Source organism: Cryptomeria japonica, chromosome 7 (assembly GCF_030272615.1).
Source record: "Cryptomeria japonica chromosome 7, Sugi_1.0, whole genome shotgun sequence".
Classification (NCBI taxonomy): domain Eukaryota; kingdom Viridiplantae; phylum Streptophyta; class Pinopsida; order Cupressales; family Cupressaceae; genus Cryptomeria; species Cryptomeria japonica.
This window is the reverse complement of record NC_081411.1, coordinates 416,405,652-416,431,964: the sequence shown is the minus strand read 5'-3', so window position 1 is coordinate 416,431,964 and position 26,313 is coordinate 416,405,652. Positions and strand designations below refer to the sequence as shown.

The 26,313-nt window shown below is 37.0% G+C and overlaps 2 protein-coding genes across 2 annotated transcripts in view; one reads left to right on the top strand and one right to left on the bottom strand.

Moving 5' to 3' along the window:
- The window catches only part of LOC131033386 (glucose-6-phosphate 1-dehydrogenase, cytoplasmic isoform), a gene marked incomplete at its 3' end in the record, with an annotated part of 55,822 nt that overhangs the window by 13,519 nt on the left and 15,990 nt on the right, over positions 1–26,313 (bottom strand). Inside the window, 4 exon segments of the mRNA XM_057964610.2 lie at positions 49–197; positions 8,196–8,382; positions 8,462–8,531; positions 15,723–15,808. Of these exon segments, the coding sequence (XP_057820593.2) occupies positions 49–197; positions 8,196–8,382; positions 8,462–8,531; positions 15,723–15,808 (492 nt within the window).
- On the top strand, positions 24,257–26,208 carry LOC131857111 (uncharacterized). The gene is made up of 4 exons (XM_059209207.1): positions 24,257–24,405; positions 24,527–24,927; positions 25,053–25,452; positions 25,565–26,208. Exons 1-4 carry the CDS (start codon positions 24,261–24,263, stop codon positions 26,077–26,079), a joined length of 1,461 nt encoding a protein of 486 aa, XP_059065190.1. The 5' UTR covers positions 24,257–24,260; the 3' UTR covers positions 26,080–26,208.

Here is a 26,313-nt window from a genome sequence, read left to right as displayed (position 1 = left end):
ATAAACAAATTTCCAACTGTAAATGAAACTAGGGAGAGCTTGGCACACCAAATTTTGCACCAATTCCTTCCCAAGATAATGATCAATACGATAAATCTGCTCTTCAGTGAACAGCTTCCCCAACTGATTACTCAATGCCTCTGATGAATCTAAATCCTTTCCAAATGGTTTCTCAACTATAACTCGTGTCCAACCACCTGGCAAAGAAATAAATCATAAAAATCTGATTTTATGAAATATGGGTGGTTTTTATTTTAGAAATTCATAGTTAACACGATCCAGCTCTTATTGATGCCTCAAGAAATCAAATATTGAATAAAAAATCTGTTTATACCTGTTTGGAAAGATATTGATAACACATCCTCTCCAAATAAACACATTGGCACCTAATATAAACTACTTAGAAAAAATATCGATTATTAAGATTTCAGAGTAATAATAGATATTAAATTAATTAAAGGAGTAGATGCAGGTAAATGTGCATGTAAAGAGCATAAATGTATAGGTTACTAAAGAGAATTTATGAGTTACTTGCAGATGTGGCAATGTGCATGTGATTGTAAAACAGGAAGGCTTGCATATTTATATGCATACTTTCAATGCATTTGAGAATGTTGAGAACAGTGGTTATAGATTGGGAATTGGATCCATATTCTGTAAGAAGAAATCAAGAAGAAAAGAGAGAAGATAGATCAGCTGCCAGCTTGCACTTTAGGCAAGAGAGGCCATTGTATGTAGTCATTGCTGTAATGTCAATAAAAGCTTCAATATTTGTGTATCAATGTGTATTGTTCAAGTTATTGTGTTGCATGTTTGTTGTAGTTGCAAAAATAGATCAAAATACATTTACATCACTTAACTATGCACCAAAATAAGAGTAGTCAATTATAGAATATATTTTTAACTAATCATCAGCACTTGGGATTAGCTGAGAGAGGCCTTATGTAGAAAATTTGAAGACTAATCAGATCATTTGTCTTTGATGGAGTAGTTGAACACAATCAAGAGAGCTCTACATGAGCACATAATAGATTTTAACTTCAGGATTACAGATAGATGTATTTAAGACATATATACAACTTTAACTTTTATTGTGTTGAAAGCCATAGCTACATTAACAAGAGAGGAATTTTGGATTAGATTTAAGTATTTTTATACATCACTCCTTTCAATATTACTGTGGGATGCTATTTCCACATACGTTGATCCTTTCACTTGTAAAATATCAAGCATACACAACTTTTTTTGACATACAACGTATACAAGTCATGCAAAAAAGCATATATTTTTTAAACACAAAGTTATTCATTATAAGTCCTCATAGCGAGGTAACTAATCATCAACACCTGGGATCAGCTGAGAGAGGCCTTATATAGAAAATTTGAAGACAAATGAGACCATTTGTCTTTGGTGGAGTAGCTAACCACAATCAATAGAGCTCCACATGAGCACATGATAGATTTTAATTTCAGGTTTGTAGATAGATGTATTTAAGACATCTCAAAAAGTTTTATTATGTTGAAATATATGAGTAGGTGATGTGACAGATGCCAAAGAATGGGTCTTCCAACTCACAACGACGAAATGCCCCTTACAACCATAGTTGGTTGTATCACTTTTTGACAAGTGGGGACATGATTTTATAGATCCTATTGATCCTCCTCATGCAGCTTATTCTATCAAGGAGGGAATTTAAATTTATGTACATTAATCAAAATTCCATTAAAGGAAAGGGTAGGTAATCATCGATTGGATTGAAAAAAATCTCATTTCTAAAGAAAATTTGATAAACAAAGGCTTTCCCAAGGAAGGAATGTATTCTATAGAGATCACTAAAGATGCTTCCTCACATTGATATGAAGAAATAGTTAGGCTCTAACAAATATAGCATACTTCGAGTATCAAGCCCTACTTGGAAAGAGATACCGAGTTTTATTATGGCACAATATGCATTCATCTCTTTCCATTGTTTCCAAGGAGGGCTGGACACTCAAAGTAGGTTATATTTGTTAGAGACGTAACTATTTCCTTCATATCAATGTGAGGAAGCACATTTAGTGATTTCTATAGAATACATTCCTTCATTGGGAGAGTCTTTGTTTATCAAATTTTCTTTAGAAATGAGATTTTTTTCAATCCAATTAATGATTACCTACCCATTATGTAATTTCAACTAATGCACAGAAATTTAAATTCACTCCTTGATATAATTAGTTGCTTGAAGAGGATCAATAAAACCTATTAAATCAAGTCCTCACTTATCAAAAAGTGAGACAGCCAATTGTGGTTGTAGGGGCGTTTCATCATTGTGGGTTGAATGACCCATCCTTTGGCATCTATCATATCACCTAGTATACTTGGCTGCATCCTTCTGGAGATAAAAACATAACCAATACGGAAAAATAATTATGTATGAATAAATGATTTTGTGCAGCCAGTGTTGTCATTGTTGGAATACCTAGCATCGGAAAGTTATAGGTCAAATTTGGTTTGATTGTAAATTAGTACAAAATAATAATGTCCTATTGAATTTGGAACCTCCATGGTAGGAAGCACATCAGGTCCCAAATCCATAGCACACCTCACGTTAAAGTGTCCTTTAGAGTTGTTCCCATTGACAAGCCAATGTGAGAGTATTCAATGTCTGACCAGTAAGGTCAAAGTGCACAGAGATGGTAGATCTGGTAAACAAAACAATAGAAAAACCATATCAGATTTGAGTTCTCTAATCACCCAGAAAAGTATGAGAACCCACAAACATCCATTTCTATCAATCTCTAGTTATTCTTTTTTTAATTATGTGAATGATACATGGGGGGGTTCTAAATAGGCAGGACAAGAAAAAAAATCATTGCAACATCAAAATAAATCTACAATGCAATGGCAACAACTTCAACCTTGCACCTTTGCTTATTAAATAAATAAAATTAATTACTTTGAGATGTAAGACAATCCTGTTGACAGCCCTTTTACGTAGAAGGAAGTCCAAAATAAAGTTTTTAGTATGAAAGATCTGATGCAATAAAGAACTGCAGGGTAATACTGGTGCATGAACTAGCTTTACTTTAACTGCATGAATTATGTAATATACTGTATATACCAGCAAAACAAAACTAGTAAAAAAAAGTACACTTGCACTAAACTTTCTGGAGATGCTACTGTAGAACCTGGCTTAGCTTGGATTTGTTTGTTTTCATAAATACTGTACGGTAGGAGATGTTCCAAATGCAGCTTTTGTGATTCAAGATTCACAAAGAAAGTAAACAGGAATATCGTTGAGAAAACATGGAGTATCTAAAGGAGCTCACATTGGTGTCCATTGAAGGGCACTGTTGCTTCTTTTTATTATATTATCTGACATGGTTAATTAATAATATGCTATGCCCCTAATCCTATAATTTGTTCTGGGCTATGAGAAGTCAACTATGGCTACCTGTTGATGTGTTTTTTATGCACATGCGAACACATAATAAAATACCGAAGTATCTTATCCTCTCTTGAACAAAGTTCCCGACTGCTGAAGATCTTGCTGAAGGATCAGTCGGAGTAACTCCAAGGTTCTGTTATGTAGGATCTCTACGTGTGGATAAGCTCTTTGTGGTATGATGTGATTTGCTGGAATCACAAGGGGACTTACACTCAATGACCTGAACGTCTGATTTGCTGGAATCACAAGTCCTACTAACTAACTGGAAGACAAACAAATGGCAAAAGATGCAGGGTTCAGGAAGTCTACTCTACTATCTAGAATGCGAGAAGATGGATGAATGACTAGGTGGAGTCTTACTGGGCTGGGTCTCACCATCAAGTTGAACAATTCAACACCAACTCAGTGCGATCTTCTAGGGGATGCTTCAAATATATTCAAATCGGACACCATCAGATACTGATCATCATTCAAGTTAATGCATGAACAATAGACATGTAACGACTTGAGATTAAGCTCATTTTATGCCAGTTGACCACACAGGGTGCACTTACAACCAGTAAGAGGCTAGTGGTATGGATTAGACGGATTCCACACAAGTGCATTCAACAACTTCTTTCATTCAATTTAATCATCTACCATCTAGAATTGAAGATTCAACAAGAAACCATGCATATTGCAAGAAACGACACACTTCACCATAACTTCAATGAAAATGGAGCTTATTTACAATCAATGGCAACAATTTCTTGCCTTGTCCTCCTATCTAGGCCATAAAAACCAAAAACTTGACTTGATTTGCAAGGAAAAAAGGGTGATCCTAGGAATTTCGCTCTGGACCCTTTGGAAGGGTTAGGAGCGAAATTCTCATTTTGGCTTCAAAATTTGCATTCTTGGTGACCAAAATCCACTCTAAGGCAATCCAAATGCCTTCTCACACCCTTGTCCTCGCTTGGCCTTGCCCAAAATTTTGAAAAAACAATGTTTTCAAGGATTTTCGCTCTAGACCCTTTGGAAGGGTCAGGAGCGAAAATCTTGTCTAGGCTCAATTCCTTCATCATTCATGGTCTTTAACAACTTAAAGTCATTCTTAAGGGCATGCTCTTCTTGATTTTGCTTCATCCCACACTGACCTAGCAAAAAACTTGATAGCAAAAGAGGTTTTGAGAAAATTCGCTCTGGACCCTTTGGAAGGGTCAAGAGCGAAATTTTCATTTTTGACCCAAAATCATCATTTTCTAAACTTGAAACTCCTTTGCAAGGTAGGATTTCGTCCTTCATCACCCTAGGAATAAGATTTTATGTCCAAGAAAGGTCAAAAGGTAGGTTTATAAGGAATTTCACCCTGGACCCTTTGGGAGGGTCTAGAGCGAAATTTCCTATCCTGGCTAGAACTCTTCATTTTCACAATCTTCTAATCATTAACATGTTCATTCTTCATCTCATCATGCCTTGGACATCAAATTTTCGCCAAATAAGGCAAGAAATGTGTCTTAGAAGGATTTTCGCTCTGGACCCTTTGGAAGGGTCAGGAGTGAAAGTCCCTTCTTGGGCTAAATCCTTCATTTCTACTTTCCAAAATGACCTCAAAAGGCAAAAGTAAGTCATTTTCCTTCCATCCATGCCATAACAAATCAAAACTTGATTTCCTTTACTGCAAAATTAAGAGCTTTTAGAAATTACGCTCTGGACCCTTTGGAAGGGTCAAGAGCGAAATTTTCATTTTTGTCCAAAATCCTTCATTTTCAATGCTTTCAAACCTTTCAAAGGCAATAAGAATGTCCCAGCTTCCTTCCAAGGTACCCTGCAAGTCAAAGATTAGCCAAACTTAAGATGAAATGTGCTTTGGGAAGATTTTCGCTCTAGACCCTTTGGAAGGGTCAGAAGCGAAAATCTCATTCTAGGCTAGATTACTCACTTTTCAAACTTCAAACCACTTCAAGAAGCAAACTTAGATGATTTTCCACCCGAGGAAGAAGGTTTCAAGGTCAAACAAGGTAGCAAATGAAGTTTATGATGAATTTCGCTCTGGACCCTTTGGAAGGGTTAGGAGCGAAATTCTCCTTTAGGCCAAAATCTTGTTTTTCAAAATCAATCAAACTCCCTGTCAATGCAAAAACATACCCATTCATCTCCCATCAAACCAACACCTAGCCAAAATAAGGAGGAAAACAAGAGTTATAAAGATTTTCGCTCTGGACCCCTTTGGAAGGGTTAGGAGCGAAATTCCTAGTCTTGGCCAAGATCCTGACTTAATTTTCACATTTCTTCATTCAAACAAGCGTTTTTTCCTTCATTCAAGCCTTGGAATGCATTAGTTCTAGGTTATGGTCAAAGTAGAATGTCTTATGGAGAATTTCGCTCTGGACCCTTTGGAAGGGTCAGGGGCGAAATTTGCTTTGGACCCTTTGGAAGGGTCAGGAGCAAAATTTGACATTTTGGTCTCTCCGTCATCATTTTATGGAATATAACATTTAAGCATAAAAATGTCACTTATACTTTAAGTTATATTCCATATATACTTTCAGGATGTTTGAGAGTGGTTTCGGACCTCCAGGAGTTATATTGCAAAATCTAGTTTTTGGAGGATTCTTCAGTTTTCCAAACTTAGTCAAATTTCAGGATCAGGACATTCCAGACTTAGCCAAATTTCAGGATCAGGACATTCCAAACAGCCAAATTTCAGGGCATTTGAAGATCAGGATGACATTCTAGACTTCATCACTCACCAACTTGACCTAGCTCGGACCTTCAAGAATGATACTCACTCACCAAGCAAGACACAATTAGCAACAAGAGCAAAACCAGGCCCTAAGGAAGACTTTCAAAGAAAACCTAATTCCGGGGCCCTATGGACTCACCCTAGCTCAAGCAAAGCTTGCAATCCCACGATTCCCTCGACAGCACTCAAAATGCAAAGGCTAACAGACAAACCCTAAACACCCAGAAAACACACCCCAGAAGGCGAAAAGCAGGGGTCCCCATTTGCAATGGGGCGATGTGTGAATACATCACAACACTACCCTAACTCCTAAATAAGTAATCATTATTATAATTTATAATCATATGTTATATTTAAGTATCTAAGTCAGCCTAGGTGGCAGCCAAGGGATAATTAGGTGTATATAGGAGCTAGAGGATAGTTATTATGATCATATTGAATATCTGATCTTATTGAAAACTATTGGAGGTATCCCCCTCATAGTGGATAAGGAGGTTGCCTCCTTGAAATGGCATATTATTATCAAGTACTTGCAGCATATTTCCTATTTTATTCTTCTATTGTGCAAGTTGTTTCATCACATGTGGTATGAGAGCATGATCCTGGCATTGTGAAGGCATGGTTATTTTATTTCAAATGTTTGATAAATTTGCCATATTGTTGAGATTTTCCCCGATTTTTTGTGAAGTCCCACATTTTTTTAAATTTTAAGCCTGCCAAGTTATTGTTGAGTCCAAGCTTTTCAACTATGAAATTTTCATTACTTTCCATAGCAGTATTTATCTTGGCTTTGATCATTGTGTATATATTTTGTGTCCCATCAAATCTTTCTTGTTCATCCAAATTAACTACCTGATGGCAGGTCTTTCCTGCATTTTGTATATAATATATACACTTTTAGCCTGTCAATAATAATTAATTTTTATTTAGACACAAATACTAAAGGAAAATACTAAATAGCCTTGACTAAACATTGACATGCTCTATGGTTCTAAATTCTATCTATCTGCTCCAGAAATATAACAAGTCCAAAATGCCGTCCAATTGTGTTTTGATTCTACTTATGATTTATAAATTTTATATAACAGGATGTATATAGCAGCAGAGATTGCAAATGTTACTCATTCAATGGAAGAGTAATATGAGACTACAAGAGAAAATGAAGGGAAAACTCTCTCCCTTATAAATGATGAAGGAAAAAAAGCAACACTTCTTTCTTACAACAAATTGGCAGTTCCACTTTGTATTTTGAAAAGAATAATGTTAACAAAACAATAAACAGGGTCATTTTGATGCAGCACTTGGAAAGGAAATTTGACAATTTAACTTTTCTCCATGGTATATTAGCCATAAATTTAAGATAATGCATCATGATTTGTGTGATATCAAATAATGGACTGAATGAATGCATTAAAGATAAACCTAGTCAGATCATATCTACGTTGTTTATGATGTTGCAAGAAGAGAAAAATTAAAATTAGGTAGCAAAATTTCATGGCAGTTCAAGGCTGATAAGTACTTTTTGCATAGTGGAACATTGTGCCAGTATATCAAGTAAATAAGGACCTTTCAATTTCAGCCATAAATCATTTGTATCAAATATTTGAAATCCTAGTAAAAAGGATTTATAGGCAGCATATTCCAAGACCACAGCCAGGGATTTGGAATTCTAAAAGCACAGTTATTCTTGCAATTTATCAGAATAATGTCAGATACTTCAGTGGTAATTCAGCCTTTGACTTCAAACTACATAGCCTCTGGTATCTGTGCATCTCATGGAATGTTGACTCAACAGATCATAGCAGAAAAGTAGTTTTCCTTTTAGAACGAATGTGAGTAGTTTTATGGGAATTGATATTTTATAAATGTCTATCTGTGAATATAGATAGTACTATATGAGAATAGAGAAAAAAATATTAACAAATAAAATATTATGGCTAAAAAATGTTGGGGAATGGTAAGAGGCTCCCTACCCCAGGTCCAAGTGGTCAAAGGCTAAAGCAACTAACTTAGAGTCAAAAAAGAGAATAGGAAGAACTAACATACGTTGATTCATGCAGTAATTCCGGATCATTTTGCATACTATTGGATACACTGATGGAGGCAAAGCAAGATAAAATAGTCTTCGAGAAGGCCCCTCACTCCCACTCTTTGAATGTTCATGCTCAGTAATTTTTTTGTCCAAGTTTATAAAGCCCTCCTCACTATCATATGATCCAGAAACATATGCAACCTAGAAAAATAGCAAACAATTAGTTGACCATTATTGTTGAAATCACCTTAAAAGAAGTCATAAACATACAAGTTCTTACCAAGCTCAGAAAATCAGAAACAACTTCAGAAGGTTCCTTTTCTGAATCTGCCTTCCCTGTCTTCAAGTACCTAATCCAAGCACATTTACATATGTCAAATTGAATTGCATTCAAACACATCATCAAGCAAAAAGTAACTTAAACTGTAACAGGGAAGGAAGAAAAAAGACATCATGCAGATTGCTGGTCATAAATTATATATCTTGTAACTAAACAATTCAGACTCGGGATATTTTCAGAACCTAAATTTTCTAGTCTAGAGCATGTATCAAACACCATTGATCTTTGGCCTATCTTCTTGGTCTTAATTGCACCTAAATGATAATAAGCTTAATTTTTTGAAAACAAAAAGATAACTATTCATATTAGAATTAACTCACAAACAGGTTTATACTGCATCATAGAATTGAGCAGAACCAAAAGCAAGCCACAAGATGCCAGCTGCTTCACCTTCGCTACTCTGGATTTTTCCCCTCTGACAACTACATGGGGATTTCTGCTCAGAATTCAAATGGGGTATCCTATTGATGTGTAGCTAGGTCAAATCCCTTCTAAGGCCGACCTAATACACCTAAATGCTAATTGGCCTGTCGGCCTTAGCATTTTGGCAGCTTACTTTGTATGTTAACTCAAATTGGGGCAGGCCCTATTTGGGCGATTGATTTAACTTGTAACTTGTAAGACTCATCGATATGTATCTTGTAGATGGGTATTGACCCATATGTAATTTGTGAATCCAAATTATATCTTGGCACCAAAATATGCAAGGCTGACCAAGCGATAATGATGAGCATCATATCATATATAAGCAATGCAACCAAGGATCACAAGACACAATACAAGCGAATTATCTATCCTCTCATATGCGAACTATCTCTGATTAATATCAGCATCATCAAGCGAATTATATCTGCATTGGCAAATCCATCTAAGGCAGCGAATTGGAGTTCTAAAGCTGGGCGATCATCCTCAAGGTTGAGCGAACTTGCATACCAAGCTGGGCGAACATTACCTAAGGCTGAGCAAATACCATCCTGGGCTGCCGAACTTGTTCAAGGGCTTGTGAAGTATGTCAAGGCTGCCAAATTCTGTCTCAGATTGACAGTGACCTGCATATACACTCTGGCTTCCAGATTCAGATAAGTTTTGCTATAGTTGATGTGTTCCCTAAGACGGGTGAAGTTGTAATCTGCCGCTGTGTTATTGTTCAATCTGATCTGAGACATTTCTTGCTGGGTTTTTTACCTCCAAGAGGGAGGTTTTCCCAGGGTATCACTGTGTTATGTGTGCATTTTATGTTTTTTGTTTTTTACTGTCAATCTGATTGCTAAAACTATCAGAGCTAGGTTCGCATTAGGAGTAATCAGATTGATCGTAGTTGTTCCTCTTCTTCCTATTTTCTCTTATCACTTCATTCGAAATATTGAACAGTCTCAGGGTTGAAGATAGATTGGATGGTGCATCCAACTTCACGTCATGGAGATTCCGAATCATGCTTGCATTGAATGGAAGTGATCTTGCAGACTTTGTGGAGAGATCATCCATTGAACCTGAGGAAGAAGAGGAAAAGACTTCATGGAGTAAGAAAGATTTTCAAGCTCAGAGAATGCTGGTTGACTCCGTGAAGGATCATATTGTACCAATCATCTCCAAGCTGAAGACTGTCAGCGAATTGTTCAAGACATTGGAAGAGATGTACGAAATCAACAACACCAGCCATGCCCTAGCTTTGAAGCAGCAGCTTCATCACATCAAGATGATGAAAGGCGAATCTGTCATAGCATACTTCATGAGGATTTCTGATTTGAGAGATCAACTCTCATCCATTGGGAAGGTTGTCGATGACAGTGACTTGACCATGCTTACTCTCAATGGTCTTCCGGCATCTTGGGAGTCTTACATTCAAGGAATTAGTGCAAGATCAGAACTTCCCAAGTTCGATCGTTTGAGAGCAGATTGCATACAAGAAGAGTCACGGTTGATAGCAAGAGGAATTGAGCATGATCATTATGATGTAGAAAATCAAGTCCTTGCTTCGCATATGGATAAAGGCAAAGGAAGAAAGTGGGATAGAGACAGAGATTCAGATCCTGCCCCTAAATCAAAAAGGAAGGAGGACTTATCTCACATCCAGTGCTTTAAGTGTGACAAGTATGGTCATTTTGCTCGAGATTGCAAATTCAGGTCTACTCCTCTTGCTTCTTCTGTAGAAGTTGGCATATGGACATCTCAGGAGGAGCAAAGGTCAAATGAAGACTTCCTTTTCCAAAAGGAGGAAATGTCAGAGGGAGCTTGACATCTTTAGCTTCAAAGGGAGCTTGTCAGCTTAGAGGGAGCTAGTTTCTTTCAGCTTCAGAGGAAGCCACATCTTTTGGTTAATGTATTCTTCTCTAGGAGAAGTTTGAGGTGAAAGCCCTCGTTCCACCCTCTGCGAGTAGGTATGGTGGATCCACCCTCTACGAGTAGGCATGGTGTTGATGCATTCTTCTCTGGGAGAAGTCTGAGGTTAGAGCCCTCGTTCCACCCTCTACGAGTAGGCATGGTGGTAATGCACTCTTCTCTGGGAGAAGTTTGAGGTGAAAGCCCTCTTCCACCCTCTACGAGTAGGCATGGTGGGCCCACCCTCTGCGAGTAGGTATGGTGGGTATCATGGAAGAAATTCCATATTGTGCTTGTTCACCCTCTAGGAGTAGCTACGGTGAATGTCTTATGTGTTGCATCCATGGGAGTAGCCATGGTGGTAGTCACTATGTGACTTATTCAAAAGGAATCCTCCCTAGCTAAGAGGGAGTGTTGATGTGTAGCTAGGTCAGATCCTTTCTAGGGCCGACCAAGTACACCTAAATGCTAATTGGCCCGTCGGCCTTAGCTTTTTGGTAGCTTACTTTGTATGTTAACTCAAATTGGGGCAGGCCCTATTTGGGCGATTGATTTAACTTGTAACTTGTAAGACTCATTCATATGTATCTTGTAGATGGGTCTTGACCCATATGTAACTTGTGAATCCAAATTATATCTTGGCGCCAAAATATGCAAGGCTGACCAAGGGATAATGATGAGCATCATATCATATATAAGAAATGTAACCAAGGATCACAAGACACAATACAAGCGAATTATCTATCCTCTCATATGCGAACTATCTCTGATTAATAGCAGCATCATCAAGTGAATTATATCTGCATTGGCAAATCCATCTAAGGCAGCGTATTGCTCTTCCCTTCACAAGGTGTTTGTCTCTTTGAAAAACCAACACTATATTTCTTCAAGAGAGAGTGGTGCTTGTCTTTCATTTCGCCAATATTTTTTCACTACAAATATGGTTTTTGACATAGATGCAACAATTTTGAAAAATGCAATTTATCTTTTCTAATCCTCCATGCAATTTTGAAAGATTCCAATAATTTGAAAAAATCAGTCAAATGAGAGTTTGACAATAAAGTGTGAATAAATCATGATAACATTTAGACCCATGATTAAATCACGATTTTTTTTCGATTTTTTTGGTGATTTTTGGGTCTAAACAATTTAGGTTTCTAGACTTTTTTTTATTTTCCTAACCCTAACAAGATTACTCCTGGATTTAATTCCATGAATCATCGCCAAGGATGACACATAGAGGTATATTGCAAATTGTAGTGTTTGCAAAACCAGAAGAACAAATCTTTGATAGCTTTTATCACCATGCTGATTCAGTTTCTCTTTCAAAGAACGTCACTCTCTCCAAAGTGCATCTCATTAACTAAAGAGGAATTTTAATGGGATGCAAGATAAAGTGGCGAGGCTTTGTTCATGGACAACACCTCGACACTATCAGCTCCTTTGGCTCAAAACGAGAAGTTTCCAATCTAAAGCTTTATGTAAAAGGACTTGCGGTGACAAGATTCAAAACTATATTACATATTTATGTGGAAACAAACATTACGTATTTGGGATGTCCTCATAATTTTGATAGAGATACATTTTTGGAAATGTTTGGAAAGATAACCCATTTCAAATGTCAGAGAATAAGATCATCTTATACGGGACAAGGCAGAATTAGGAGACACCTCAGTTAAAGAGGTGTGTGAAGAATTCGTTTGAAAGATGATGTGAAAGGAAAGGAATTTTCAGCCAATGTGTGGATCAAGCATGGAGTTCCATAGGATAAATCTTATTTATGGTTACCAATTTTGGTTATGAAACTGACATATGATGATCCTCACTCAGAAAATTTCATATGGCCCTTAACTATATCTTTGATTAAAGAGAAAATATTGATAAGAATATGGGATCATCTATTTTTGTATTCTCAAATGGCATGGGAGATTCCAGGGAAGATTCTTCAACAAAATGGAATCATAATTAGCTGGTCCAAAATTAATTAGGAAGGGGATATTGGCGTGGCCAAGAAGGCTTTGGAATGGGATTTTGAAGGTCACAAGTAAGATTATATAGCCATTATAATTTCAAATCAATGGTGCTAGTGTTTTAATTTGGCCATTCACACAATGTTTATTTACTTCTTTTTGACACTCAACAAGATTTGTATTCCATGCTTTCATCAATTTCTGGTGTCTCTTTGTAAAGAGGCAAACTGAAAAAATGTTCCATTGAATCAGCATCAAGTCCAGTCTACAAAGTATTTGATCAATTACCATATGGACTTCTCTTTTTTCAAGGTCATATGGCTTTCTGCAGGCAAGGACAAATTCTTGGCTTTGAACAGAGATTGAAAAAGAGGCTAACAAGACTGCCATCGTAAATTCTTTTTGCAATTTTCTTTCCCTTTTGATCTTCTCATCCAATTCCACTTCTTGCACATTGTCGTGAGCTAATTCAGTCTTCTTGATCCTATCCAGACATTGAAGGAGCATCCACGATCTGTAAATGTTATTGCACAATAGAAATACTTGCTCACAAATTCTTGACCTGAATTTTAAAAACCTTATTCTTGCTGGTTATCTCCACCAAACACTAGCAACCTCAACAAATCTAAATTTTGAGTATTTGAAGCCCTGGGAAGTTTCCTAGATTGTTGTTTTTGCACTTGAGATGACTGAATACTGCCATAGAAAGGCTGCTGAAAATCCTTGAAAAATCTGCTGAACTATCACAAAGTGTAAAGACATTTGCTGCAACAAACCCTTTGTGTCTTGTTGGATATTTGCAAATTAATGTTTTCTGTCTTTGATGACTGAAAATTTGCATTCAAACTGCTGAAACAATACTCAATGTACTTTCAATGTGCTTCCATCTGTAAAAAATGGCATCCTTTACCTACAGAAAACTCTCAATGGTATTTGTAGCTGATGGCTTCTTTCTTTTGCCAATGAAAATAAACCCTGGATCCATTATAGACAACAGTCCCTTCAATCAAGTCCTTTTTTAATGTTTGTAAATAAATGTCATAGAACCATTAGGCATGCACTCAGGCATTGAATGGGACTTTTATTGTTTGATTTGATCTAGCTCACCGAATGGAGAGGTGTGTGCCTTTACATAGAATGCACCTTTTCTATTATTGAACTCAAACTTTTGCAATACCTCTTTACATGGCATGAACTTATACATTGCAAGAAACTTAAATGATTTTAACTTTCAACTTGAACACTCTCCTTCATAGCCATGCACTTCGCTGTATGGTGTCCATCTTGTCATTTTAAACTTAACACTTTGGTGCCTCCTTTGACCAGGTGTAGTTTTTGGGACTTATTGCACCACTTTTGTTACAACTACAATTTCAACCTTTCCCATTGCTTGTCCAGGTGTGCACTGGATGATATAATGATACTTTTGTATTTTTAACTTGAACTTTGGACTTCATGTGTATAAATATAAACACTTGTGCAGGGGTATTGAATCTTCAATGGTTATATTTGATAAATCTATAGGTCTCTCATTTTGAAAATGTCTTAACTACCTTCTTAGAGTTCTCTTTACAAATGTTTGAATTTTTAATACAGATCAAGAATTGTCAAATGTGATGAGCTCAAATCTTAAATCATTGGGGCTTTTGTAGTGGTGACCCATGTTCAAATCCCCAAGAGACATGTTACATGCTTAGAAGTACAAATGCTAAAAGTTAAATTGGTGTGAGATACCACATCCAATTCTGGGTATGGCCAACCCCAATAGAAAAGGCTAGATAAATGTCTTAAGTGAATTTGATGGAAGAGAAACTCGTGGTCATGGCATCTAAGCCAAAGGAGCCAGTAAGAAGAATTTACTACTCAAAGACAATGTAGAGATCAAGAAAGTTCTTTAGGTGGGTAATAGCATAGAAGCAAGAATCTTTAAAAAATAGGGATAAATTGTAATTTATATTTCCCTTAAAAACTTGTAATGATTTCAAAAAAACAGTCAAATGTGATTTTGACCAATAAAACCGTGAATGTATCAGGACTTTCCACCAATTTTTTGGTCAAAAAAATTAACCTTGTTTTGGTTTTCTCCGATTTATGTGGTAATTTTTTATGATTTTCCCTAACCCTAACCTGATTATTTTCCCTTTTCTTTCCTGATTAAATCCTGTTAAATTTAAATTATCTTTATCTTTGATTTCCTGAGTTATTCCCACAAAGCATTTTTGCTGCTATGGGAAATAGTCTATAACTTTCTAAGAATTTACTTTATTATCACCATCAAAGTCTGCACTTCATCTCATATTGCTGTTATGTCATGCCTTGTATTAGAGTCCCCTTTCCTAACAACATCATAAAACTGTAACAGCAAGCACACATATGTTATAACTTCAATAAGCTGAAAATGGTATCCAAATGTGCTACACTGCAACTCATTATCTAGCCTTGAAACTTGTCTCTCCAATCACATTGGTGTCAATGTGCATGCATAGCATCCCCATGGCCAACCACCTCAAAGAGGCATTTATATGGTCTGACACCCAAGAATATTATGCATTACCAAAATTGAATTACCAATAACAACTAGATGAATGACAATATAATACATATACATGAGAAAGTGTATTTTGTGCATCATCAAGAAAAATATCCTCTATGATCTGATACACCCTTTGTTTGTACAACCATGTCAATCAAATAAAATACCATTGAAATAGCAACAAACAGAGGAAGCAGAAGGCAAATGTTTGAATATACTATGTGCCTTGGAATAGCTAATAAACAAATGTTCAAATAAGAGGGGGAAAAAATACTTTTGGAAATGCATTAAAAACCATAACTTAAAACATTTCAAACAGTTAAACATATTTTCTCTACAATTATCTTTGAAATTGAGATCGTTAAGAAAATGAACATACCCACGTATGCGATCTCTTAAGCCATCATCTGAAAGCTGCGTTCTAGCATATCCAAAAATGTAGACATCTTTTGGTTGTAAAAATCCCTGTCATAAGATATTTTTTTTTGAATTACAAACATCTGAACTGAAAGTAAACAATAATATGATAAATCACTAGTGAAAAAGAAAAAGATATCACTAAAGGAGTTCATGTAACAGAAAAAATAAATAGAATAAAAAATTTAACTACAGGAGATTCTGTGTTGGCCAGAGGCCAGTATGATATAAATATAATATATTATATGTAGGATTTTAAACACCCTCATACCTCGCACATCCACAAAATATTCAAAGAAATGTACACTCAAAATTTACAATAGCAATAATCATTTTAAAATTTGCATCTCAGTTCACTGAAATGAAAAAGAGGCATGGATAATCTTCTTAATTAATTAAGGCTAAGTAAACAAAATGATTAATTTTTCTTCTCTTAATAGGGCATTCCATCTATTTTTGGGCCACAAAAATGCGAGAACGTGACTAAGAATTGAGGTCATGGTGATCACAATCCAAGATTAGAAAGTTGAATCGCAGAGACAATTATCCATCCTGTTGTCCTTATAAGTCTTCCTACAATACTATCAGTCTCTGTAATGCCCCACCTGGAAACACCTTTTCATTTCTGGAATTTTGGAAACAATTCTGCATCTGTACAATTAGATTAGATTTTGATTAAACTAGGTTACCTTTGTATTTTGTATAGATGCACTTTAAAGACAGCTTGGCGGGTAGCAGTAGTTGTATGATATTTTATACCCTTTTATTTAGATATATTATTCCATTTGGCATGCTCATTAGATATTCATCACTATTTGGTATACAATATGCACGGCTTGCAAGCTTGTTTCACATCATTTATTTATTCTACCACATTTATCCCATTTTAAATTTGAAATACCTTTGTGGATGTACATGTTAATCCTGGAATTCCAGATCCACATTCAAATTTCAAGTCATTTTCCAATATCTGTGGTCCAAACTTGTATTCCAAAAAGGAGAATTTCATGATCATCCCAAATAATTCTTAGCTCCCCATGAGATCTCACACAATTTCTTGCATGTCTACTTCTGCATTTTGATTTCCTTGGGCAGCCAAGATTCCAATTGAATGTGTGGACTCTCAAATGAACTCTTGGCAACAAAGTTCAGTTTGTAGCAACTTTGAAAGCTTTTATGAAGGAAAATGTACTCCTTAAACAAGAAGTAAAAATTTAGAGAGTATAGCACATAGTTAGCCAACTTGACAAGTTACCGAGTACTCATGAGCTTTCTCTACCTACAAGTTTATGACATATATTCACCAAATATTTGTCCCAATTTTCAAAAAAACTCGCCAATTTTTTCAAAAAACTCGTATTTTTGGCAAGTACTTGCCAAAAATCCAGCAAATCTAATGACTTGACTTGCCATGCCATAAACATGCAAATAATGCGGAATTTTTTTCATCAAGATACATTTTTTTTCCTCTAAAATCCTTATTTGACCATGTTGAACATATAGCAACTATGTCACAAGGTTCGAGTTTGAGTTCAAGTTTGTGTTTGGCAACAATAAAATTTAGATGAAGTTCAGCAAAAGGGAAAAATTTGAAAAAAAAAATCATGATTGAATTCAGTTTATATAAATTTTAAAAAAAAATTGTCCGTGAAGTGCTAGGATTTTTAGTTTGGCCCTAGCTCCAAGTGAGGCCACAAACAAGGGGCCTCATCCTTGACATAAATGCATGTCCTTCCTCCACCTCCACCTACACGTTCTTCTCCTCCTCTATTGCATCCTTTCTCCTCTTCCTCTACCACCAGTGCCTCTTCTTCCTCCTCCACCACTAGCCTCCTCCTTCTCCACTATCTCCCCTTTCTTCATCACCATCCTTCTCCTCCACCTTCTTTTTTTCCTGTACCTCCTCCCCTCACCATCATAACCTCTACCACCTGATTCCTCCTCCCTTACCATTGTAACCTCTACCACTTGATTCCTCCCTCTTCATCACCGACTGTTGCCAGCAGCTACAATCGATACTGCCGCTGCCACCTGCCAAGAGTGTGACCATTGTCACCGCAACCATTGCCAAATTTGTCTCCAACACCCACTGTCTTCCATTCTTCTTGCCTTGTCTTCATCCTCCAATCCTCTAGGTTTTGACCAATTTGATTTTATTAATTATAAGTAATAAATCCATAATAAATAAAATATGAGTAAATTATAAAAAAAATAAAAAATATTATAATATAATAAATATGTTTAAAATTTTAATTTTAATATTATTAATATATAAATAATAGCTATATTATAATAAAAAATATAAATTTAAATATTTTAAAATATTAAAAACAAATCTACATGGTTTAAAACATTAAACATTAAATATTAAATACTATTTTAAAAATAAAAGTTAGAAATTAAAATCTAAATATCTAACCTAAAACTTTAAAAAAACGAAAAAACTAAAAATATTAAAATCTAAAAGTTGAAAATTAAAATCTAAATATTTATATTAAAAGAGGAGCTGACCCTTCTCAACCACAAAGCATACAATTTATCGCTCTATTTCCTCAATATTGCCCTCTTTCTCTATTCGTAATCTCATTTCCATGAGTTTCGACTAGCATCAAAGAGTATGAGGTTTCACTCCCACTGAATATGTTTCACTCTAGTCGAATGCTCTTGGAAGGCGGGTGATTAGCTCCTATAGGGTCATTAGCCCAGATGAGTAGGAACAATTGAAGATGATTCGCCCAAGTCAAGCAGGAACAATTGAAGATGGGTCCATGTTTCTTGCATGAACACATTCATGCCACATGTCATGAAAAATCCCTAAAAAATGTTCTTCAATGAACACATTTAGGTCATGTTGTGACGTATTCACACAATGCCCCATTGCAAATGGGGACCCCCACTTTTTCGCTTTTTAGGTTAGTTGTCTTAGCTTAGTTGTTGGTAGTAATAAGGTCTTTTGCTATTAGCCTTTTGTTTGAAGAAGTGCACTTTCTCGGGTGGCTAGGCAATGGTAGAGTCATTTCTCCCTCCTTAGGTTGGAAAGAGGTCGAGCGATGTCAATTTGAGCATAGTAGTTAAGGAAGGTCAGTTGCAGGTTGAAAAAGTAAAATTTGACTAAGTACATGAAGATTTCCTTTGCTCCCTCTCAGGAGCGAATATGTCTTCCTTTGCTCATTCACAGGAGTGAATACGTCTTCCTTCGCTCATTCACAGGAGAGAATACGTCTTCCTTTTCTCATTCACTATTGGTCATCACAAATTGCAATTTGGAGCTTTGATCAAGCGACCAGTTTGGTCTTTTAGCCTGGCCTAACGCAAAATTTGGCTAAGTACATGAAGATTTCCTTTGCTCCCTCTCAAGAGTGAATACGTCTTCCTTTGCTCATTCACAGGAGCGAAGTCATCTTCAAGACATTAGGTGAAGGTGATTTAACAAATTTTGCACGAGGATTAAAAAAACTTATGAGATAGATTGATGGAATGGAGAGAATGGACGAAAATTTAGCTAAATGTGAAAAAAATTCCTTTGCTCCCCTTTAGGAGCGAAATTTGCTTCCATTGCTCCCTTCTAGATGCGAACACATCTTCCTTTTCTCTCTCATGAGAGCGAATTTGCTTCCAAAGCCTCCCTTAATGATAATTTGACATATCTACACACTAGGAGAGCAAAACTACAAGATTTAAGTTGATGAAAAGAGGAGAATTGATGAAACCTAGCTAAGCGGTGAATTTGAAGGTTACTTCCATTGCTCCTTGATTGGAGCAAATTATACTTCCATTGCTACTCATTAGGAGCGAATATGCCTTCCTTTGCTCTCTCATGAGAGTGAATTTGATTCTAAAGCCTTCCTTGAGGTTAATTTGATACATTCACATGCATGGATGGCAAGAATACCTAGACATGAATTGATGGAACATAGCTAAGTGGAAAAATTAAGACCATTTCCATTGCCCTCACTTTGGAGCGAATTCCTCTTCCTTTGCTCCTTCATGAGAGAGAATTCACTTCTAAGGCATTAATTGAGGGCTACTTGATGATCTTTTGTGCATAGAGACTAAAACCTAAGACATGAGTTGGTGAAACCAAGCTAGAGGACGAATTTGAGGTCACTTCCATTGCCTGAGTCTCGAAGTGAAAAACACTTCCTTTGTTCCCTTCTAGGAGCGAATACGTCTTCCTTTTCTCTTTCATGAGAGTGAATTTGCTCCTAAGGCCTCACATGAAGGTAATTTGATGCATTTGAGAAGGGAGGGTAAATAGAGGAAATCAAGCTAAGTGTCTAAATTGTAATGACTTCCATTGCTCATCATTTGAAGCGAATGTCACTTCCTTTGCATTCATGTTGGAGCGATTTCCATTTCCATCATATTGGAGCAAATTTCTCTTCCATTGCTCCCTTTTGGAAGTGAAAGTTACTTACATTGCTCCCCTGCAAGAGCGAACTTCCTCCATTTGCACTCAAAAAGTCTGAAATTCTTCTTTTAGTGTGAGAGGGAGTGTATTGATTCAGTTAATTTTGTTATTTCATCAATATGATTCAAAATGTCTTCTTTTCTAGGTCTGAATGAAGAATCAAATCTGGGAGTGAGGAAGCACATTCAAGACTATGCCAAGATGGAACACAACACAAGGCAAGCATGACATTCAAAAGAAGAAGGATTTCACCAGCAAGCATAATGATACCAAGAAGGTGAACACACAAGAAGGATTCACTTATACAAGAACGTGATCCACACATCCAAGGATGTGGGTGAAAGAATCAACAACATGAAGGGAATCACAAAAAAACTAGCTTACTGGGTTCGCCCCTAGACACCCCTAGTTCGGGTCCGGTTCGGCCTTGGTTCGACCAGGGTTCGAATTTCCCAGAGGGGGTTCAACCTGGTTCGAACCCGGGTGGACCAAGATCGAACCAAGTCGAACCCGGAGGGCTGGGCGACCCAAAACGCACTTTTTTATGCAAAATTTTAGTTTTTTTTTAAATCCCCCATGTAAAAAGTGAAACTTATACCCTAAAAGTGACTTCTAAAACATTATATTCACTCATTTCACCTCATTTGTGTTCCAAAACAAAGTTTTATGAGAGGAGGTTGAAGAAAGGGTGAACAAAATTTGGCTTCCAAGATCAAATAGGAGTTGAAGACTGATTTTTGAAGCTTCAACAAGCGCTGCAGCATTATTTCCATACATTTGCAAGCTCACATTGCCTACAAGAGGTAGATTTTTTAACATTTTTTTCCAACTATTTTTGTTTCCCAAATTTTCAAACATGAAACATTAATTGTTTTTCATTATTTTGTTTTTGTTTTTGAATATGTTTATGTTATTTCTTTCCATAGGAACTAGAATGGAATCTACCTCTTCCTCCGTTGGCAATGAACAAACAATTACAAAACAAAGAAATGATCTGAATTCTCCCTGATGGAAGTATGTTGACATTTTAGACCCACTTCCAGGAGGTGGGGGATTCCGTTGGAGATGCCAAGGATGTGGTATTGAACGTAATAGTTCATATTATCAATAGTAGGCCATTTGTGTGGAATAAAAGGAAGAGGCATCAAAAAATGCCCTGAAAAAGATGGTAACCCTATACCAAATGAGATAGTGATGAAATATTTTAAGGAGCATGAGGAGGCAGAAGAGAGAGAAGCCTGTAGATTGACTCAAACCTCTGCAAAGAAAACAAGGGGAATGCAAGCCCCATCTCATCCCGATGTTGTAGTACAAGACCACCCCTTCTTTTCCACAAATGAACCTAAAAATGAACCACCCTTGACATGCAAAAGAACAAAGGGGCCTTTAGAAACCGCATTTCAAAATGAGAGTAGAGACATTGTTGACCAAGATATAGAAAGGTGCATTTGTGCAAATGGGTTGGCTTTCAATGTAGTTCGCTCCCCATATTGGAAGCAAATGATAAAAAGTGTTAATGAAGCTCCAAGAGGGTATAAGGGCCCAGGTTATGAGAAGGTACGTGGAACATTATTGGACAAAAGGTGAAGAGGGTTGAAGATGCATTGAAACCCATAAGGGATTCATGGGCAGAGACAAGTGTAACAATTGTTTCAGATGGGTGGAAAGATGCTAAAAATCGTCCCTTGATCAATGTCATAGCGGTGTCCCCTAAAGGGGCAATGTTTTTGAAAGCTATGGATTGTGAGGGCCAAGTAAAAGATGGCCAATTTATTGCAGAAATTCTCATCTCCGCCATTGAGTCAGTGGGACCCTGCAATGTTGTCCAAGTCATAACGGACAATGCAAGAAATTGTAGAGCTGCTGGTTTGTTGGTTGAGGAATGCTATGATCACATCTTTTGGACACCTTGTGCGGTCCATTCACTCAATCTTATGGTACAAAGGATTGGGACTAAAATAAAATGGATCAGAGATGTGTATGCAGAGGCTAAGGACATCCAGATGTTCATCACAAACCACCACATGTCTCAAGGGATTTTTAGATCCTTTTCGAATTCGGAGCTATTGAAGGTAAGTGAAATAGTAATTTAATTTTACATTTTCTGATTTTTTTAATTTCAATGTTTATAACAGAGTTCCGAGACTCGCGGCGAGTCACGCGAGTCGCGCGAGTCAGCGGGCCGGGTGACCTCTGCCGGGTCACGGCGACCCTGACCCGGGCCCGGCCGAGTCACAGGGTGTGACTCGCCTAACTCGCCGAGTCAGCGAGTCACCCTCTGACTCGCCGAGTCCGAGGTTCGTGACCCGGCCGGCGCAACTTGCAAAAAGTGGACGCAAATTTAAAAAAAACACAACACAATTTTATTATTTTTTGTGCCATTTGCCTTTGTTATAACCCTAAAAGGGATTCCCATTTAGTTTTATGAGTGGAAGAGAGGAAAAAAGAGAGGAAGAGAGGAAAAAAGAAAACCATAGTTGTGCAACCAGCAGACAGGAAGAAGGGAAAAGCTAGCACAAATCACATTGGGGCAGCACTATAGTTGCATTGAGAGCATCAAGGAGCTCATTTCAAACACTTGTCAACAAATTTGAAAGAGGTAAGTGTTATTTTTTGTTGATTATGTTGGTTTTTTTTCTATATTTATGGATTTTTTCATTTTTTTGTTATTTTTTTTAAAACTTCAGCTTTCCAAATCTATATTGCTGCTTGCATACTTCAATGATTCAATCACAATGACATAAATAGAACAATAGCATAGCAAACCCTAGACTTTTTTTTTTGAAAAAATTGTATACATGTATTTATAATTTTTTCTAAAAAAAACCTAGGGTTTGCTGATTTTTCTGAGTTGTTAATTTCTTTCTTTGAAATTTGAAAATTTTCAAGAAAAAACACAATGCACAAATTAGTCTTTGCTGATTTTTTTTAATTAGTTTAAAATTTTAAATTTAAAACTTTGTCAAACACAATGCTTAAATGGTGATTTGTAAAATTGTCTTATTGCAGCGGCTCTCACGTTTTGAAAACAATTTTTTTTCCTAATGGCTCATCCTAATCCTCCACCTAGGAAACATGGTCAAAAAGATGAGGCATGGAAATACACTGAAGAATTTCCTGGTAGACAAAGAAATCAAACCAAGTGTATGTTTTGTAAGGAAATTAACCATGGGGGGATAAATAGATTAAAATATCATATTGCTGGCATACGTGGTCATGACACTGAGCCTTGTGACAAGGCAACTCCTGAAGCAATCCGTTTTTGTTACGTCTTATTAGAAAACTTTGAAATACATAAGCAAACAAAAAAAAGACAAAGAGAGGAGTTATGTCATATTGGTTCCCCTCCACCCACATCCGCATCTGGCTCCGCATCCGTAGGTTGTGTTGGAGAGGGTTCTTCTATGCCTCCCTTTCGTCCTAGTGCTTCTGCTAGTGCCAGTACTTCTATTCCTACTCCTAGTCACACTTTTGGTCCTAGAGTGCGAAAATCTAAAATAGACAATTTTTTTGTACCACGCACTACTCCTGGCACACAGCCCTCGCTTGAGAGCATGTCTTGGAACAAGGAGGTCCATGATGCAGGAAGAAAAGCAATTTGCAAGTTTTGGTACTTCTGCAACATTCCATTTATTGCAGCCAGGTACTTTTTTATTTGATTGTTTTAAATTAAAATTTAAAATTTTATGGTTTGAATTTGAAAGTTGAAATTGAAATTGAACTTTTCCTATTTAATCTATTTCAATTTGTGACAGGTCTTCTTATTGGCAAGGCATGATTGATGCAGTAACCATTTGTGGGCCGGGGTTTAAAGCCCCCAGTGATACTGAGTTGAGTGGCCCTCTCTTGTTGGAAATGGTGGAAGATATGAAAGTTGACCTAGAAGACCACCGCCAATCTTGGAGCCAGAAGGGTTGCACCATCATGACAGATGGTTGGACTGATAGGAGGAATAGAACACTCCTAAATTTTCTTGTTTCTAGTGGAGGTGATTGATCATTTTACTTCTCTATATGCATTGTGATTGAAATTGAATAATTTACATTCTAATTTATTGATAATTAATTTGTTTTATTTTCAGGATCCACCATGTTTTTGAAGTCCATCGATGCTTCCTCACATGTCAAAAATGCGGCATACTTATGTGAGGCCATTGAGGAAGTTATAGATGAGGTGGGGGAAGAAAATGTGGTGCAAGTGGTGACGGATAATGCAGCAAGTTATGTTGCTGCAGGTAAACTTTAAAAGTTTTCTTTTAAGTTTTAAGTTTTAACTTTTAAACTTTTAAATATTAATGGTAAAATTTCTTGATACGTATCACATCTAATTCTTTAACTAATTTAAAATTGTTGCAGGAAAACTTTTGATGGAGAGGCACCCAAAAATCTTTTGGTCTCCATGTGCAACCCATTGCCTTGACCTCATGCTGGAGGATATAGGTAAGCTTGGATGGGTGAAAGAATGCGTTGAAAGGGCCAAGAATATATGCAAATTTATTTACAATCATGCATTGGTCCTTAGCATTATGAGGCAATACACGGGGGAAAGGGAGTTGGCTCGTCCTGGTATAACGAGATTTGCCTCAAATTTCCTCACATTGAAATCCTTGTTAAAATCAAAGGCATCTTTGAGGCGCATGTTTGTTGGTGAGGAGTGGACTTCCTCATCCTATGCTACGACCACTGCAGGGATGGATGTAGTAGATTGCATTTTTGATGAGCTAGGTTTTTGGATCCCTTGTGCAGAGATCGTGCAGGTAATTTTATAAATTTATAATATTACATGCATATTTTTGTTTTGTTTGTATTGTGCAACTTTGCAATTTTTCTTATTTTCATGCACACTTGTGAGTTAACTATTTTTGTTTAACATTATTTGCAGGTCACTGAGCCCCTAGTAGTTCTCCTACGAGTTGTTGATGGGGAGAAGCCCGCTATGGGCTACATATATGAGGGCATGGATAGGGCCAAGGAGGCCATTAGATCCATATATGTTGGAGTTGAGGATAAGTATAGGCCCATTTGGGACATAATTGATAGAAGATGGCATAACCAACTTCATAGGCCCATCCATGCAGCAGCTTATTACCTCAATCCATCATTTCGTTTCCGTGCTGATTTCAAAGCGGATGAGGAGGTTCTTAGCGGGCTATATTCAGTAGTACAACGGATGGTCACTGATACCACAGCTACACTTCTTGAGATGGATGCATTTAATAATGCATCAGGGGCAATCTTTGCCAGCCAATTGTGTAAAGAGGGTCGGACAAAATTGCAGCCAGGTAGAAAATTGAAAAATTCTAAAGTTTATGACATGCATTTTAATTTTTCATTTTATAATCTACCTTTAAAGTTGGAAATGAGACTAATGTTTTTTTCTTTTCCTTATCTCAGATAGATGGTGGCAAATGTTTGGGCCTTCAACCCCAAACCTTCAAAAAATTGCCATCCGCATATTGAGCCAGCCGTGCAGCGCTTCTGGATGTGAGCGCAACTGGAGCATGTTCGAGCACATCCACTCGAAGAGGCGAAATAGATTGTCTGTGGAGAGGTTGAATGATCTAGTCTTTGTTCATTACAACCTCCGTCTCAGGACCAGACAGATTTTGGACGATGACTCCTCTCCGATCACTCTAGAGGAAGTCGACCCTGAGTCCGATTGGCTCACTGAGTCCACCGATCCAGTCTTCACTGATGAGGACCTTGAGTGGGTTGACCAGGCAGACAGAGAGGCTGAGGCTGCGGCTATGGCAGAGGAGGAGGATAGAGCACGATCAGGCACAGCACCTATGGCTACTCAGACTGGCACATCACAGGCAGAGACTATGGCTACTCAGTCATCCAGGACCTACCTTAGACGCCTTTGTAGGAGGCAGATAGACTCGGCTGAGCCAGAGCCTGAGCCATAGACTTGTTTTTTTTTACACTTTACAGTTAGATATATGTTTGGGAACATTTGTAGTCATGGATTTTATATTATACATTGGACAACATTTATAACTCTATATATCTATGTTTTCTAATTCCTTCAGCTACAATTTACATTTCTACGCATGTGATGGATGTATGTTTATGTATGTGATCAAATTAGCTTCTATTTGATGATGTTATAGTGTCTTTAAGCTTAATTCAATAATGGGTGT

Coding starts and splice junctions, on each gene's coding strand:
- LOC131857111 (XM_059209207.1), top strand. CDS start 24,261: ATGTTTTTGAAGTCCATCGATGCTTCCTCACATGTCAAAAATGCGGCA. Junction 24,928..25,052: donor CTTGTGCAGAGATCGTGCAG/GTAATTTTATAA, acceptor CATTATTTGCAG/GTCACTGAGCCCCTAGTAGT. Junction 25,453..25,564: donor TCGGACAAAATTGCAGCCAG/GTAGAAAATTGA, acceptor TCCTTATCTCAG/ATAGATGGTGGCAAATGTTT.